This window comes from Sinocyclocheilus anshuiensis, unplaced genomic scaffold, assembly GCF_001515605.1.
Source record: "Sinocyclocheilus anshuiensis isolate Anshui unplaced genomic scaffold, SAMN03320099.WGS_v1.1 scaffold775, whole genome shotgun sequence".
Lineage (NCBI taxonomy): Eukaryota > Metazoa > Chordata > Actinopteri > Cypriniformes > Cyprinidae > Sinocyclocheilus > Sinocyclocheilus anshuiensis.
In genome coordinates, this window is record NW_015552614.1 from 1663856 (window position 1) to 1682536 (window position 18681).

Here is an 18681-nt window from a genome sequence, read left to right on the forward strand (position 1 = left end):
ACATCTCATGACCTCTACTGACAGGACGATGACCCCTGGGATCTAGGATTTCTTTAGGCTAAAATCAATTCAAAAGGCATCTAAAAATGTCACTGCATTTAAAAAAAAAGTAAATGTTTGCAAATTTTCGCATGATTTGAGGTCATATGTCCTATATATTCACATATGACATATATGTATATGTATATATATATATATACAGTACATACACACAGATACACATTATTCCTTTTGTATTAATTTATTATTCATCATTTTTTTTCTATGATTTATACGGTATATGATTTGAATTGATAGTTTACTACTTTTCTGGAAGTGAGTCTGAAAAAAATATATTTTTTGTCTTCCTAAAAAAGTGGGATAGAAAGCAAACAATACTCACTATATTATCAAAATGTAACATTATAATTCCATACAATATTATAATAAATCATATTTACCGTTCCATCATCTTCATCATAGTCACTCTGAGCAAAAGCTCCAACAACACACTGACAAAGTAAAAAACGAAGTTTAATTTTTGTAGAGCTCACACTTCAGTTCCAGTAAAAGTGAGGTTTTCAGCTGTAGATAATTAAGTGCTGCTCTCCCAGAATTTATACCAGATGCCCCCCTATACTGGACTGCAGCGCTGGTTAATCTTTAATTTTCGAGATGTGACTTTTGGTAATAAGTTCAGGGGCGGCATAATTTTTGGGAAATGAAGAAATGACACGAACAAAGCAATAATAAATAATCATGAAGCAATGTATGCAACTGCATATTTCAATATAACAAACAAACTGTACAGTGGGTACACTATGTGGCTGATAATACCGAATGTAAAAAAATAAATAAAACATTTACAATGGCAGGACAGATTTTGCAATGGAAGCCTCACTTCTGGCAGCATTTGTACTGAATTGCCTACTAGGCCACTATACATTATACAAAATATGTGTATGAGAAAATAATTCCAGTGTCCCAGTGCAATTTGTGTTCAAACTGCAATAAAAACATGACATTTTTAGCAAAATGACAACCCAGTTGTGAAAGCACAATCATGGTTTTGACTTTTTCAAGGTTATTTATTAACATTAAAGAGAAAAGGATCTCTGTTTGAGAAGTATGTTCTGTTAAATCTGCATTACTCAGCAAGTAATTAACTATTGCTGTTTGTCTGGCCAGTGTGATCTGTTGTGCCATATCTTCAAACATCCACATCTCTGACTTTGTCTCAGAGTTAACAGACATGACTATGACAAATAGACACTTTGTACTCGGTGTGTAGTGAAATAATTACATAAAAAATCTATAACGCTCTCAATCACTCTCACCTATAAGTATTGATAGCTTTGTATTTACCATAAAATCTGTTGTGTCATATTTGATACACAAAATGTAAAAAATGTCAAACTTTTTCTGAAAAACCTGAAAAATCCATTAAATGTGTTACTGCCCATATTCCGTTTTACACCCAAGTCCCTAAAAACAAAAATTTTCTAATTCTCAGAATATACCTGTTGTTCCATAAGGGTGCATTTTGGGGTGTGAAATTGCGCTTAAATAATAATTTCCAGTACAGAAGAACTTGCTGATGGAAGTCAGATAATTGTACATGTAATTTATATAAATCATATAGTCACAGCGCAGTAGAAAATCAACTACGCCCATTTTTTGGGAAAATTACATTGGGTATACTGAACCAAAAGGAGTCTTTATGACAAACTAGGAATTCAACCACTTCAATCTTAGTACACCATTCATCACAGCAAAATATATGACATTCATGCACCCTCTTCAATACTCTTGATCATGTCAGCTTTTCTGATATAATGGCATTTATCCTTCCAGATAAAGTTGAAATTTATCTTTGAACATATTGTCTGAAATTGCTAATGAAAAAGCAGGGTAAATAGCTCTCGATATACTCTCCATCTTGGATAGTAAAACCATGCCGAAAATTGTTATATCCCTTTGAAGCCATGAGTTCAATATTGTTTTACATTTATTGATATTTTTAAGGATGTTTTATTTTTCCCATATTTCTTTATTTCGTGTAACCGTAATGCCCAAATATTTGACTTCTGTTTTAACCTATATTATTAATTATAAGCGTACTGGTTGATCATGCAGAGCAAGAATTTCACATTTGTTAATATTTAATGTAACACCTGATGCTTTTGAGAGCTGATTAACTGATTCTGTTGCTGCAGAAATTTGTCTCTCATCTTTTAGAAATAAAGTCTTGTTGTCCGCAAACTGACTTATTATGATGTGTTTTCCCATTATATTAAAACCATGAGAGTAATTTATTCTAATAATATACAGTAATTCAGCAACCATTATAAATAATATGGAAAGCTGTTACAGCCCTGTCTAATGCAAATTGTGAGCATGTGCCATGGTCTGATGCCATTATAAAGTAAGCTAATTAATTTTGTGAACTTCTGACCAAAACCAAAATGATTTAATGTTTCAAATATAAAGGGATGTTCTTCCAAATCAAATGCTTTGTAAAAGTCTAGAAGTATAATGAAACCTTGTTCTACACTGAACAAAATTATAAACGCAACACTTTTGTTTTTGCCCCCATTTTTTATGAGCTGAACTCAAAGATCTAAGACTTTTTCTATGTACACAAAAGGCCTATTTCTCAAAACAAAAGTGTTGCGTTTATAATTTTGTTCAGTGTAGTTTTAGTCCAGCCTAATTGCCTGGTGCTCATTGCCTGGCTTGAATGGGTGCAAAAGTCCTAATATAATGACGTGGACTTTAGACTGTGGAAAGGAGCATTCTTCAGATGAGGCATTAAACTGGCCTCATGACATTCTGTTTTCATGAATTCCCCGCCTCAATTACGAATTTGACTTTCCCCTTTTTTTTCTTTTTTTTTTGAAGGCGGTAGCACATTCTGATGGCTGGTAGGCCGTTGTGGAAAACTAGCTTGCTGCTGGAGCTATTTTTATTCTGGCCAGCAGGGGGTGCTCATTCCCTGACTTGTATGGGTCCAAAAGTCTTAGTATAACGATGCAGACTTCAGACTGTAAAAAGTAGCAACCTTTTGATGAAGCATAAAACCAGCCCCTGTAAAAAGGAGCATTATTCAATTGAGGCATTAAACTGGCCTCCTGACATTCTGTTGTCAATAATTTCCCATCTTAATCATGAATTTGACCTCATTTTTTAAGGTGGTAGCGCATCCTGATGGCCGTATTGAGCTTGTCAGGATGCGCCAACAGTCCTACACGGAAGCAGCTCCGGGCGGATTACGTATGAGTTCAGCGTTGGCATGCGCCGCTCAGAAGTGACGAACGAGGAAGCGCAGGGGAGAGATCAAAACAAAACACCGGTCACTTATTAGAAGTACAAAACGAGGATTTGTAAAGAAGAATGTAGGATGATTTCGATATAAGCCAAGAGGAGACTGGTTTTCTTTTGCTAAAGTGGGCTAATTTTCATTTTTGGGTGAACTAAGTCAACTAACCCTTTAACGGTACTAGAGCAGTGTTGGGAGTATGGAAAAGGGGAATGTAATAGTTTTGAATGGGTGGTTGGAGATTTAGTAAAGGAGTTGGCTATTAAAGAGTTAAGTGTTACTCCAAGAGTGGTTTTACCAGCAGTCCCTTTGTGGATTTTGCCACAGCCTTCAGTTGATTTAAGAATGCTGGAACATAGGAAAAAAGAAGGCCAGAGTGAACTAGAGGAGATCCAGGTAAGGGAATACCTGTGGTTAAAGTATGGACATAAAACACAATTATATACAGATGCATCAAAAAATCCAGATAATGAACAAGAAAGGGGTAGCAGCTGTCATTCCAAAAATGCAAATATCCAGAATGGTAAGGATCTGAAATAAGTCATCAGTATTTTCAGGGGAATTAATAGCAATAATGATGGCATTAAGATGGATAAGCGAGGCAGGATTAAAGGACGAGGTAGTATGTTCAGACTCCAGTTCTGCTCTTATGTGCATTGAAGCACAACAGTCAGACACTAGGCAGGATTTAGTAGTGGAAATTCTGCAAGAATTATATACGTATAAAAGGGTGAGCGTAATATTCCAGCTCACGTGGGGGTGAAAGCCCCACCAGCAGACAAACTGGCGAAACAAGCTCTGAGGGCCACTAGAATAGACATGGAAATATCATACAGTAGATATGAAATTAAAGCTATAATTAAAAAGCAAATAAATCAAAGATGGCAACAACTGTGGGAGACAGGAAATAAAGGTAGACATATGTATGAAATACAGCCAAAAGTGGGGAAAAGTAGGTAGTCAGGTGGAAGTAGAAGAGAGGAAAACATTTTATCCAGACTTCGAATAGGACATACATGACTTAATAAAACAATGCAATTAATGTCCAAGCGTCCGACAGGATGTTGTGAATGGTGTGGAAAAAAAACGAAACGGTAGAACATGTTATCATGTATTGTGAAAAGTATAAAGATGATAGAGAAAAGTTATTAGAAGAGGTTCAGAGGAAAGAGGACATTGAAATTAATTTGAGGTACCTGTTAAACCCAGAACAGAGAAGTAATAACAAAGCAGCTTTAATTAAATATTTGGAGAACAGGTTTAATGAATAGGATGCTGAACACGCAGCGCTGGCTGTAGCATAGATTTTCATTGAGACGAGGAGGATGGGGAGGGGGACGTAATTAGAGTCTCTGGATCGAGTTCACAGTAGGTGGCGGTAATGAGCGAATTGGTGCGATCCGCCAAAAAAAGGGAAGAAGAAGAAGACGAAGAAGAAGAAGAACGATTCAGTCTACCTAATCTGGGGCATGAATAGCTAATTGTGAGTTTTAGAGGAGCTGAACACGCAGCGCTAGCATGAGCATGTGATCTGAGTGCGCCATAGATTGGAGAGAATAGGAAACATCCACCATTTGTTTTGTTTTTTTAACTCAAATTTCAGACTCATCACCTATGAAAGTTTACTTGACATCCAGTACAATAGGTGGCGATAATGCTCCTAATGAGTTATCCGCCATAAAACAAGAAGAAGAAGGAGAAGGAGAAGGAACACCTCAAGGGAGTGTGATAAGCCCTTTATTATTTAACATTATGATTAATGATGTATTTGAAGAAGTGCCTCCAGGAATTAATACGGCTTTATATGCTGATGATGGAATAATGTGGAAAAGAGGAAGAAATGTTGGTTCGCAACCCGCCATAAAACCAAAAGAAGAAGGATTCGTTCACGAATCGGAACACGAGCAGGATGTATGCCGGTAGAATCGGAGCCATTAATAGATGACTGGAATTTAGACCGATATTAATAATGGCTGGCCTACAACCCCAGGTACTCGATGCAGTATTGTATTTATAGATAGTCCTGAGACAACTAAAACATTTGATGTTTCGCCCTGAATTTGTGGTCTACGTTATGGATGTCGTTCTACGCTACCGGCTAAGCTAGCTAGTGCGCTGCCATTATAATTAACTAGTCTGTTTACATCTCTGTTTAATCGACACGCTCGCGTGTGTTGTAGATAGATCTGTTGATTATAATGGGAACGGCTCGTTTAGTTTGTCGCTCGTTTGTTTGTTTGTTGTGCAAACTGGCTTCGAGTATAACGTCTTTAAACGTGGCAGGAAGGAACATCTGTATGTCTATAACGTTACATGTATGCATTTCTACGTTATATTGCAATGGTCATATCATATGACTTCGATCTTCTCGGTGATACTGTAATGAGAAATGCATAGCCTATCACACATATCACTGCCTGTTTGATTAAATATGAATCATTGGGCAGTCAGAAGGACTGGACAATCACAACCTGCAAGTGGGCACGTCTGGTTTATGAATAAATGCATGCCTACTGGCCCTTTTTTATTTATATATACCGTGTTATAAAGACTTTGTGGTTTGAAAGATACTCATGTATGATCTGTAGTTTGTATAAAGGGCCAGCTGACTGCTAGAGCCACACAAGCTCACTTCTAGTCAGCTGACGCGTCTTGGAGAGGTGTAGAGACAATGCTTGGATGGCATGGCCATGTTTATCTCACACTCATATGACATACAGAAGATGCCAGCATCAGAGTATGTGCTTTAGATGGTTAGACATAGGTTCAAATATGTGAGGGAAAGATTGCCACCTTGTTTAATCACCTTTTTCTTTTTGCAATTTATTTAAATAGTCTTGTTGTAATAAAATTCTTTTTTATTCCATGTAGTCTTTCAAATATTAATATTTATCTCTGAAATACTCGATTCTGATTGGCCATTTGCTACATTCTGCTGTTAAATATATTTGTTCATGGAGTGCAATATTGCCTGCCCACTTTTGTAGTGACCTTGGTTCCAAAAGTATTTGTTATTTTTACCATAGGGACTTTACAAAAGTCCTTCTTATATCAACCAGCTACGAGGTGAATCGCATTATAACAAAATTTAATTTTAAGGAAAAAAATAAAAAATCAGACAAAAAAACGAAGGTACAAATCCAATGAAATTGTTCTTTTGGTGCGATTTGCTTGTGATTTTATGGTGATTTCTCTGCAGGATCATGGTTACTGTAGTTTTTCACCCGGATAAAAAGATAATTATATATATAAAAAAGTTAAAATAACGCTGGTTGATGTATTCAACAAAACCATATATAAAATTGGTTAACAACAACCTCGTAGCTCACACAGAAGGTCTGGGTTTTTTTTTTTTAAGGTTTAAAAGTTATTGTTAAAAATCAAATTGTCTATGGAGAAAATGAATTAGATTTTTACTTCTGGGACCGGACTGTTGCACTCTTTTATGAGACGCTGTGGAAAATTGGATTCTGATTGGTCAGTAGTGGTCAATAATGACCATTGTTCATGACAGAAATCAATAAATCATGGCAAAATAAATTCAGACCAGAGATCTTTTACTAACCTGAAGGGTAATACCTTATATGGTCATACAGTCGACAAGCACAATAATTCTAAACATGCTGATAAAGCATTAAACATGCTGATTAAATTAAACATTGATAAAGTATATAAAACTGCAGTCCTGCCCAATTTTTGACTTCCGCCTGACTACCCAAATTGCCCAATTCAAAATTTCATGTGCATTGTTAATTTTGTAGTTTCTAAGCCCAGTTCTTTCTTCACAGGACGATCTTTTGAAAATGTCCCACAAAGAAACTTGGAAGTAAGTACTCGTGATCAGTATTTTTTTTATGTCGTTGTTTAGAATAAGAATGGACAAAGGCAAAAGTTGTTGTAGATGAATGTTCAGCTTTTCTAAACTGTCACAATCCGTCTTTTTAGTATCCTATGATTGTCACCTTGTGTGTAAACATAGTTTCTAGAGCATATGTGTGTCATTATTATAAGTGAACACCAGCAGGATTGTGCAGGTGGCCTCAGCAGGTCTGGCCTCGTGTATTATCCTGCAAAATTAACAAAAGCTTTTTCGCAACCTCCTGGCCTAATTTTCTGTATCATTAGCTTCTAGTTTTGAAATCAGTGCATTTAGGAGTGCTTATCTCTGTTTTTGCTTAGGTTTCACAGAATAAACATTCTCTGATTGTTTCTGATCTGTCCAAACACTTGTGTGTGTAACTTCAGGATGCAGCACGAGAGGTTGCACGTAAAGCACCGAGGTCATGAGGCCATGCATGCCGAGATGGTTCTTATTCTCATCGCCACACTAGTGGTCGCTCAGATTGTCCTGGTTCAGTGGAAACAAAGACATTGCAGATCCTACAATGTGAGTGGCATTTTATAAATTAAGGACTCTTAACATGAACTCTTTACTGTGCTTTAATGTAAATAAGTTAATGAATATTGTTAATGTTGTTTCTCTTGTAGATGGTCACACTATTGCAGATGTGGGTGGTTCCGCTGTACTTCACCATTAAGCTTTACTGGTGGCGTTTCCTGTCTACATGGGGCATGTTCTCCGTCATCACCAGCTATGTCATATTCAGAGCCACGCGCAAACCTCTCTCCCGCAGAACGCCACGGTAATGCATGGAAATGCTTTGTTTTTTTTTGAGAAAATGGCAGTTCTGTTTTTATTCACTCCCCCGTGTATTGTTCCAAAAACTTTCTATAACTTTTATCTTCTGTTGGACACAAAAAAAAGGTCATCAAGCTATAAACCATAAAAATCATCTTTGGTTTACTGTAACATTCCTAGAAATATCTTCTTTTTTTTTGTGTTCTACAGCATAAAAGAAGTTTTTTTGGATGACCTTTTACCTTAAAGCAGGGGTTCTTGACCGGGGGCCTCAGAACACTTCCAAGGGGACCACGGGATAACTTAAATATAAATTAAATTATAAAGTTTTTGGTAACACTTTACAATAAGGTTCCATTTGTTAACATTAGTTTACTACATTAGTTAACACAGTAAACTCACAATGAAAAATACTTCTAAAGCATTTATTAATCTTAGTTAATGTTGATTACAACATTTAATAATACATTATTAAATCAAAAGTTGTATATATTAAAAGGGTCATATGATGCTTTTTTAAAGATCATTATTTTGTGTATTTGGTGTAACAGAATGGTTACTGAAACCACGCCTTCTTTTTTTGCCTGCACATTTGGGCACATTATGCAAATATTCCCACATAGTGAGGTAGATATGTGGGGGCGTGTTAGAACGAGCCATTTTAGGGGGGTGTGGCAGAGTCTTAACTTTGATAAAGAATATCTCTTTGGTTTTGAGACTTTAGTCTTTGCAACTTCAGGGATCTTATCTATTCACGAACAGCTTGTAACACTCCAAAGAGAAAGGAAAACTTGAAATCGCATCATATGACCCCTTTAATGTTATTTAATGGACCTGAGCTAACATGGACTAACAAAGAACAGCTGTATTTTTATTAACTAATGTTAACAAAGATATTGTAACAAATATATTGCTCATTGTTAGTTAGTTAATACGTTAAAGATACTTAACAAATGGAACCTTATTGTAAATAATCTAACTCTGATCTAAATTAAATACATAACAACAAAATCTGAAAATAAAAAAAAAACTTTTTATTTTCCCTCAATAACTATTATTTAATTGAAGACAATTGAGAAACTCAATTTCTTTTTATTTTCCCACAATAACTATTGTTTTAACTGAAAAAATAGTTCTGGAATTAACCATTTAAATGTATCAATAAGAAGTTTGAAAACAAACAGCTTTGTCATTATTACAACAGAAACACCAAAGCTTATATTTTATAGGTATGTAGGCTTCAAGTACTGTCTTGTGTTGGACAATATAGGGGGGCCTTTGAGTCAAAAAGGTGCAGAAGTGCTTTAAATATAACTGAAGCATATATAAAAACAGCACCTATGTAGGTGAGTTTTATGAGTGTATTATAAGATGTGTAAGCCCCTTTGCAGAATGTGTTGCTTTAGTAGTGTTATATAAAATACATACTAAAATAAAGCCTATTTCACTTCTGCAGGATGGTCTATAAGTGGTTCCTCCTCATTTACAAGCTGAGCTACGCTGTGGGTGTGATTGGATATCTCGCCATCATGTTTACCATGTTTGGATTCAACGTTTTTTTCAGGTGCGTGAACTTCATTAACAGTGGGAAGATGCTGCTTGACATATTTGCTTAGAAGTGAAACAGTGCCTTTATTCTGACCCTAAAATCCTAAACACAGAATTTGGCTGTGTCTGAGTTAGTGAGTGAGTAGTGAGCCCCCGTTCATTGTTACCATGGCAATGCTGACACAATGGCATGCTAATTGGAAGGAATTACTCCCTTGGTGACTTTGAAAAGAAATGGATGCATACTTCTGGGGTAGGGCTGGACAATAATTCAGTGTCAATATATATCGCGATATAATTTTTTTTCAATAAGGGTGATATGATTTTTAAACACATTTCTGATATTTCAATATACATTACAGCATTTGTCACTGACTGACGTTCAGGGCGCAGCCATCAGAATGAGCAGAACTACTTGCGTGATGACACACCACAGACACACAGCCAGTGCTCAGCAGTAGTTGGCTAAGTTTTATCTACAAAATGAGCACCCCTGGCCGCAATACAGATGTGACTGAACAAGCTTCCACAAGTAAGGAGAAGAAGCAGTTGATAAGAGAGGAAAGACTAATTCAGTGGTGTGGAAGTGGTTCAGCTATCTAAGATCTGATCAACTTCAGGTTTCAGTGTGCTGCAAAATGTGCCGGACAGTGGTGCCGACTAGCAGCGGGAACACATCAAATCTGTTCCACCCGATAGAACATTCTGAGAGTCAGAAGATGAGGCACCATAAAAGTTTAAGCCAACCTATCCCTGAAACATCACCACCACCCAACACCAGCTGTGTCAAAAGAGAAACCCATGCAGCAAACACAGATGGCTGCATTCATGCCTTATGACAAACAGTCTAATGTCATAAAGACATTACTAAGGCTACGTTTACACGACAACGATGTAGTCAAAAACGGAAAAATTTTCCCTTACGTTAAAAAGTTTCACGTATACACGACAACGTTTTCAAAATATTCGCGTTTACACACATCCGCGAAAACGGAGAAGGGTGTTCCTGCACAACCGGAGGCTGCAGTTTCAGGACCTCGTCAATCCTTCCATTAAAATCTTCCACTTCACTGAAATAGTTAACACAATAGTACAGTTAACACAATCTTTCATAGATATATTCACGTTTAAACTCAATTAATATAAACAGCGTATTAAATGCATTTGGCTTTTAGATGTGTATATTAAGTTGCTCAAGCAAGTGGAAACACATTTGAATACAGCATATAGCTTTCTTGTGTTAGGTTATCACAAATATTTTAAATTAAAACTTACCACTGACAGAAACAGTCGGCTCTCGTGCCTTTTACATTTAAATCTTTATTACAAACAGTCCAGCGGGTCTTAAAGAACTTTGTTTTTCTACCTCCACAAGACACAAGTGCATATGTTGCCTTTTATATCTAAAAGTGCACTTTTATTTGTTTTAAACCTAGCCAAAAAGCCCGTGAAACACAGTAGACTTTAATTATATCTATTTATTGTGAAATTACTACATTTCAGTCTCAATCCATGTTAATTTTTACCGCGAACAAAGCGCTGTCACTTTAATTAGGCGCGTGCAGCACAGCAAAAATAGACTCGGTGCGTAACCGATCGCTGCACTGCTGCAGACGCGCCGCACCTGGAACGCACTGACGGACCGCAACCGCGTGCAGTGTGAAAGCTCTAATCCGTTAACATGTGTGCGTAAAAAAAACGCAACGCACACGCACTGCAGACGGAGTATGTGTGAAACAGGCGTAACACGTACTACGCACGCGCATGACGTCACAATTTTCAAAGATTCCCGTGTTGGGTGTTTACACAGAAACGACAACGGTGGCGTTTTCAAAAACTTGTACTTTGAAACCCGTTTTCAAAAATATGCGTTTTCAGTCCCCAAAACGCTGTTGTCGTGTAAACGAACAGGCAAAACGCATAAACAGTTTCCCGTTTTTGGCTGAAAACGTCGTGTAAACGGCCCCTAAGGCTGTTACAAACTTCTTGGCTAAGGACATGATGCTGTTTAGTATGGTGGAAAACGTGGGCTTCAGGAAAATGATGTCAGTCACCTTGGCCAAAAATATTTTTCACGCACAGCTATACCTACACTTTATGGTGAAGTTAGAGAAAGGGTGGAGGAGCAACTGAAGTCCGTGTCATATTTTGCGACCACATCTGACCTTTGGTCAAGCCGAACCTCTGAACCATACTTGAGCGGGTCAGTCCACTTTATTGATCAAGATTGGAAGCTCGTCAGCTTATGCCTCCAGACGGTCTACTTTCCTGAGGATCACACGGGCGAAGCAGTTGCAGCCGGACTTACGGATGTGCTCGCCTCCTGGGGACTCAGCGTTGAACGGATGGACAAGACAATTCCCGTTTTTGGCTGAAAACGTTGTCGTGTAAACGGCCCCTAAGGCTGTTACAAACTTTTTGGCTAAGGACATGATGCTGTTTAGTATGGTGGAAAACGTGGGCTTCAGGAAAATGATGTCAGTCACCTTGGCCAAAAATATTTTTCACGCACAGCTATACCTACACTTTATGGTGAAGTTAGAGAAAGGGTGGAGGAGCAACTGAAGTCCGTGTCATATTTTGCGACCACATCTGACCTTTGGTCAAGCCGAACCTCTGAACCATACTTGAGCGGGTCAGTCCACTTTATTGATCAAGATTGGAAGCTCGTCAGCTTATGCCTCCAGACGGTCTACTTTCCTGAGGATCACACGGGCGAAGCAGTTGCAGCCGGACTTACGGATGTGCTCGCCTCCTGGGGACTCAGCGTTGAACGGATGGACAAGACAACAATACTACGGGCACTGACTGAGCTATGCTATTGGTAAGTTATACACAGTTAATATAAAAGTTAGTGTTATGTTAAGTTATTTTGTTTATGGTATGAGGATATATTACTAAAATCACTGCAGTGACAAATAGGCGATATGCTTAACACAAAATAGGCCTTACCTAAATGTAGCTTATCATAGCAGTGCTTGTATGTTTTTTTTTTTATAGCTATTATTATATTGTTTGTATTTCTTTATATTCTTTTTATATGCACACAGTTTTGTTGTGTGCCAGTTATGCTTGCTGTATGGTTGTTGCCATGTCATAAGAATTTAATTGAGCATGTGTTATACTGTGCACTTGAGTTCTGTGTTGTGTAGGCTAAGACTATGGAGCCTTGCATTCACTGCTAGTGGCTGCTCCGCTACTCAGAATAAAGCTCCATACCAAACCCAGACACTAGATATTACTTAGTACTTAGTTGGCCTATAGTTTTGATTAGGTGATTTCATTCCCCCTATTTAAGTGATTTTATAGGTTACTAATTTAATCTTTAGTCAAAACATACATATTTGTATGGATTATACATACAGCAATTCTCTCAATTAAAATCAAAGGTGTTTTACTGGCATGGGAACAGATGTTTACTTTGCCAAATCAGGTGTGAAATAAAAACACAAAAAATTGCGTGAGCAGGAGAATTATGATTTTAATACCAATAAATGAAAAATCATAGTTAAAATATAAATACAAATGAGAACTATATATTGCAATTTGCAATATTTTTTTTTCTCTCTGTCTACAGAGAAAGTTACCCAAGACGAGACCTGAAGGAAGCAGAAGATGACACCGATCTCTCCTGGACCATAAAGACAACAGTAATGGGATACCTCAACAAAAAGTATGATGACCCCAGCCATGGATGATCTGCTTGACGTGACATGCCTCATTGACCCAAGATTCAAGCTTCAGTACACTGAGGAGAAGAGAGAATGCATCAAAGAGAGAGCGGTGTTAGAGATTCTGAAGGGAGAGAGAACTGTTGTAGTAAGGGAAGAGGAGTCCAGATAAGAAGCCATGGGAGATGCTTTTGCACCAGCCAAGAAAACAAAGCGGTCTCTGGCTAGCTTTTTTTTCAAACAGGCCCACTACTACTACTAGCACAGAAGGCTTGAATGCACAGCAGAGGGAGCTCGGCCACTACCTTATGTCTCCAGATGCTGACAATGACTCAAATCCTCTGGACTGGTTGAAAGTCTATCAAAAGAACTTCCCCAGAGTAAGCCAACTAGCACAACATTACTTGTGCATTCAGGCCACAAGCTCCCCCTTTGAGAGGGTTTTTAGTACAGGTGGCAACATTGTCACATGTAAAAGGGCATCTCTGAAGCCAGATAATGTAGACCAGCTTGTATTTCTTGCCAGAAACCTCTAGAGCAGGGGTGTCAAACTCAATTCCTGGAGGGCCAGAGCCCTGCAGAGTTTAGATTCAACCCTAATTAAACACACCTGATCCAACTAATCAAGTCCTTAGGGCTTATTTGAAAACGACAAGGTATGTGTGTTGGAGCAGGATTGGAACAAAACTCTGCTGGGCTCCGGCCCTCCAGGAATTGAGTTTGACACCCCTGTCCTGTCATAGGGTGTCGTCAACACTCAGCAATGTCCTTGCCCCAGCAACATGTGTTTTTGTTGTTGCTCACTCTTTTTTCCTGTTTTCTGCAGCAACTCTCAGCAACTCTTTCACATTCTTTATCCTGGCTGAAGCACTTTTGTTTCAATTTATAAGAATAATCAGCCTATGTTATAGTTTATAGTTAAAGAGAGTCTGATGTCTATTTGATGGCGATTTCACATTTCTTGTTTGTATGAAGGCTAAATACAAATAAAAGGTGAACATTAATTTATTTGCACCCTTTTTATTTCTAAAATATTATATAGTTTTATAGGAGGAGGTTTCCAAAACTTGGCACATTAATTTTGCAGAAGTTTGTAGATACAGACATCCGTTGTGGGCGTTCTTGGCAGTTTTTCCTGAGCCTTTTTTTTTTTATATTGTTCATATCGATATTGGAATTATATCATATCGACCGAAATTAAGAAATATATTGTGATATAAATTTTGACCATATTGTCCAGCCCTATTCTGGGGTTACATTTGTTTCAGAGGATGTGCATTGATTGGCTAATTGCCATTCCAAGAACAATTATACAGACCCTAGGGGCTGCATCCAAAATCGCATGACATTATATATATCTATATATATAATGTATGTATGTCTTTGTTTTTTTGTTTTTTTCAGGATTAAAGCTGAGGACTCAATGGATGTTGGTGTGATCATGCTTTTCTATGGTCTGTACTATGGGGTAATGGGACGTGACTTTGCTGAAATCTGCTCAGACTATATGGCATCCACTATAGGGGTAAATATATCTTTGTCTTTATATGAAAATTTCCAGACATGCTCATATTAATATGTAATTCTCATACTTTAAAGGGGTCCTATTATGCTCTTTTACAAAGTCTTGATTTTGTTTTGTGGGTGTACTAGAACATGCTCTCATGCTTGGTGGTTCGAAAAACGCATTATTTTTCACATAATTTACATTATTAAAATACCTTTCTCCCCAGCCTGGCACAAATGGCTCGATTAGTTCCGGCTTTGATGAAGGTCCGCCTTCCGAAAAACAAAATGTGTTGTGATTGGTTAGCTGTCCCAGTGCGTTGTGATTGGCGGACAGCTTAGACAGTGTTTCAGTACTGCCACGCCCCTTGCTCCGTCTTTCAACAAAAGCTTTTGGCGAATCCGGCACTGTACTCTTTTAAAATTCGAATACATTATTTTCTAGGAGTGTAGGCACACCGGCGGCGCCGTATCGTCTCGTCTGATGCACTCACTCAACCAAGCGTTCTAACCCAACCCTCTACACACACCTTGGCAATATAATCGCCATTGGCTAGTAAATTCTTTTGTTTACTCGCCAGACTGATAAATAAATATATATATATATATATATATATATATTTGCCCAGAGTAAGATTTAGTCGCATATGCGAGTGATTTACTCGCAATGTAGAGGGTTGTAACCACAACCTCGCTTCTCCCCACCCCCAACCATTCGAATTTCTGTAGGCGGGAATTATTTTTAATGATATTCTAATGAGCCGCTTTGTGATTATCACAAAGCCCGGAAACCAACGCTGTAGTCCAAATGAGCCGTTCGTTGTAGTTCTTGAAAAGGGATTTTTTTTTAAACGAAATATCTCCCTTTGGAGTGGACTTTGAGATCTGTAACTTTCTAGATCTTTTTTATGCCCAAACATACACACTACACACTGACTAAAATTAAAAAAGTGAAAAAGCATAATAGGACCCCTTTAAATAAATGTATTCTCAGATATGCTGCAGTATTATTTGTGATGTTTAAAAAAATAGTTCAGCCAAAAACGAAAATTTCTTGAACATTTACTCACCGTTAGGCCATCCAAGATATAGATGAGTTTGTATGTTCATGGGTACAGATTTGGAGAAATTTAGCATCCTTTGAACTCTTATTCTGACGGCACCCATTCACTGCAGAGGATCCATTAGTGAGCAAGAGATGCAATGCTAAATTTCTCCAAATCTGTTCCAATGAACAAACAAACTCGTATACATCTTGGATGGCCTGAGGGTTAGAATGTTTTCAATAAATTTTCATTTTTGGGTGAACTATTCCATTAAGAATGGTTCAGTTACATTCAAAACACTGTATATGTTTCCGTAATTTTTCCCAGTAACTCTCTTTTGGGCTTTCTCTTTGTTTCTTTTCTGTCTGCTGCCTTCAGTACTATAACATGGGTGGTATGCCATCCCGAAACCTTAGTGATGATGTGTGTGCTGTGTGTGGTCAGAAGATTTTTGTGGATGTAGATGAAGAAGGCGTCATTGAGGACACCTACCAGCTCTCCTGTAACCACATGTATCCTTCATTTCCCCAAAACCTTGTCTGTTATGTTTTTCTCAACAGGAAACAAGATGTTTTGTTGTTACATGAAAAATTGTTGTGTACATGCTTAGCTAATTGAATCGATATGTGTTTCAATTACTTTATTTTTTCTATTTATTGTATGAGGAAGTATAAAGTAGAAGTTTCTGCAAACTGTTTGTTTGTAAAAGGAGTCCATTTAGTCTGTTTATTCTTAACTGCCTATTATCAACAGATTTCATGAATTCTGTATTCGTGGCTGGTGCATCGTGGGAAAAAAGCAGACGTGTCCATACTGCAATGAGAAGGTGGACCTCAAAAGGATGATGAATAACCCGTATCCTTAAATTGTTTTGTTAAATTTATCATAATTTACATGCATGACATTCAGTTAAATAATTACAGTGTTCCCAGAGCACTAACACTGCCATTCAAGTTTAAGGTTGGTAAGATTTTTTTAAATGTTTTTTTTTAAACAACTCTTATGCTCACCAAGGCTCCATTTGTTTGATCAAAAATACAGAAAAGCAGTAATATTGTGAAATATTATTACAATTTAAAATAACTTTTTTTCTATTTTAATATATTTTAAAATAAAATGTATGACATTAATGTTGAAAACAGTTGTGCTGCTTAATACTTTTATGGGAACCATTGTACATTATTTTTCAGGATTTTTTTGGTGAATATAATTTTCAGAAGAATTAATCAGCCTTGCTGAATAAAATTAATTTCTTTCAAAAAATCTTGCTGACATGAAACTTTTGAATTATTGTGTATATCAGGGGTTTTCAAATATTTTATTTCTAAAATATATATATATATATATATGTATATGTATATATATATTTATATTTATATTTATATTTATTTTTTATTGTTAATGGCCCCATAATATAATGATTGGCTTGCAAGCTACCCTGTTTCAAAATTTAAAAGAAAAAAAATATATATTTATTGAAATGCTATCTGGGAAAAAAACTTTGTGCTGTATAAAAATTCGTTTTTAATTTCTTACTGTTAAAATACATACTGTAAAATAATTGTATTTTCTCTCAGTTTTCATCTGACCCTCTAGTGTCCCCTTGCAGACCCCCGAGAATGTTTCTGAAATGCTAATATGTTTCAGGCTGCAGTTAGTAATATTTACACCTTAAATCTGAGCATCAGCTGGGAGAGAACACATGTTCTATATGGACAACTTCTGGATTGGTTGAGGTACCTGGTAGCCTGGCAACCCATCATAATTGGAATCGTGCACGGAATAAATTTTTCACTTGGACTTGAATAAACACTTACAGTATTTGATTCTGTTTAAAACTGTGCATGTGTTGACCTTTTTGAATATTTATTTGTAAATTGGACAAATTGTACACTTTATAATATAAATCCAACAGCTGCTCTTGCTTTTTAATTTATTAGACACATAGAAACATTCATTCAGACACACACAACTCTTCCAGAAGTGACCTACGCTGATACATCAGAGACATACAGAAGCCCCTCTAAAGCTGCTGTCTATCACTCCTAATCAGAACTGTGCCTCATGTCGTCTGTCTGTCTAACCGTTTAGCATTTTATTGGTGGATTTTATGTAGTTGTGGATATGTGTGAGTGGTTATGTTTTGATTAGGGTAAAATGATGAGGGGTGAGGAGTGATCAAATCGCCAAATCAGTGTTTTTTTGTTTTTGTTTAACATTAAGCTGACCAAGATGTCAAACCCCATGATGTGACCCGCTCTGTGGAAAATAAAACCGCTTTTATGTGGTTACTGATGTGACTGGAGTCTGTCATGATTGTGCTAAATAGAAAGCATGAGTTTGCAAAAATTAGGAAACTTGTGTGTATGATTATAGTCTTAAATTTTAGGATTTGTCTTCATTGCAAATTGAAATATATCACTGTTTCCACAAATAAAGCATCACAACTGTTTTCCACATTGCTAATAAGAAAAGTTTCTTGATCAGCCAATCAGCATATTAAAATGGTTTCTGAAGGATCGTGTGACATTGAAGATGCTGAAAATTCAGCTTTGCATCACAGAAATAAACTACATTTGAAAATATATTCACATATAAAACATTTATTTTTTTGACCTGTTGCGTGACCAGTAGTTTTTCATGATTGATGTTTTAAAGTGCCAATATATTTATATAGTATAATTTATGCATGAAATCTTATTTATGATTTTTACTGATAATCATATTCAAAACAGGAAGCTTTTCCAAAGTCGCTTTTTAATGCACTGCACATTTACTCATGATAAGCATGATAATATGATGTGATCGCAATATTAGAAAACTCAACACAGTCCGAGCAGGATTATTGTTGTAAGTCGTAAACAGGCACACATCAACTAGCTAAACAAAATGAAATCAAATATTCGATTGAAACCATTTTCATCAATAAAGTGAAAACTGATAAATGTTGCAAGATGTAAATGTTAAGGCTGA

General features: G+C 36.8%; 2 protein-coding genes across 2 annotated transcripts in view; one reads left to right on the top strand and one right to left on the bottom strand.

Moving 5' to 3' along the window:
- Nucleotides 1–536, bottom strand: part of LOC107665922 (fibrinogen beta chain-like) — a 4021-nt gene extending 3485 nt beyond the window's left edge. Inside the window, exon 1 of the mRNA XM_016456986.1 lies at nucleotides 441–536. The gene's annotated coding sequence lies outside the window, so the exon portion shown is untranslated. The remainder of the gene's footprint in view (nucleotides 1–440) is intronic.
- A 4616-nt stretch (nucleotides 537–5152) lies between these two features.
- LOC107665971 (RING finger protein 175-like) lies at nucleotides 5153–18003 on the top strand. The gene is made up of 9 exons (XM_016457058.1): nucleotides 5153–5288; nucleotides 7087–7124; nucleotides 7544–7685; nucleotides 7787–7941; nucleotides 9394–9501; nucleotides 14561–14681; nucleotides 16087–16220; nucleotides 16462–16563; nucleotides 17397–18003. Exons 1-9 carry the CDS (start codon nucleotides 5268–5270, stop codon nucleotides 17515–17517), a joined length of 942 nt encoding a protein of 313 aa, XP_016312544.1. The 5' UTR covers nucleotides 5153–5267; the 3' UTR covers nucleotides 17518–18003.
- The last annotated feature ends 678 nt before the right edge of the window (nucleotides 18004–18681 follow it).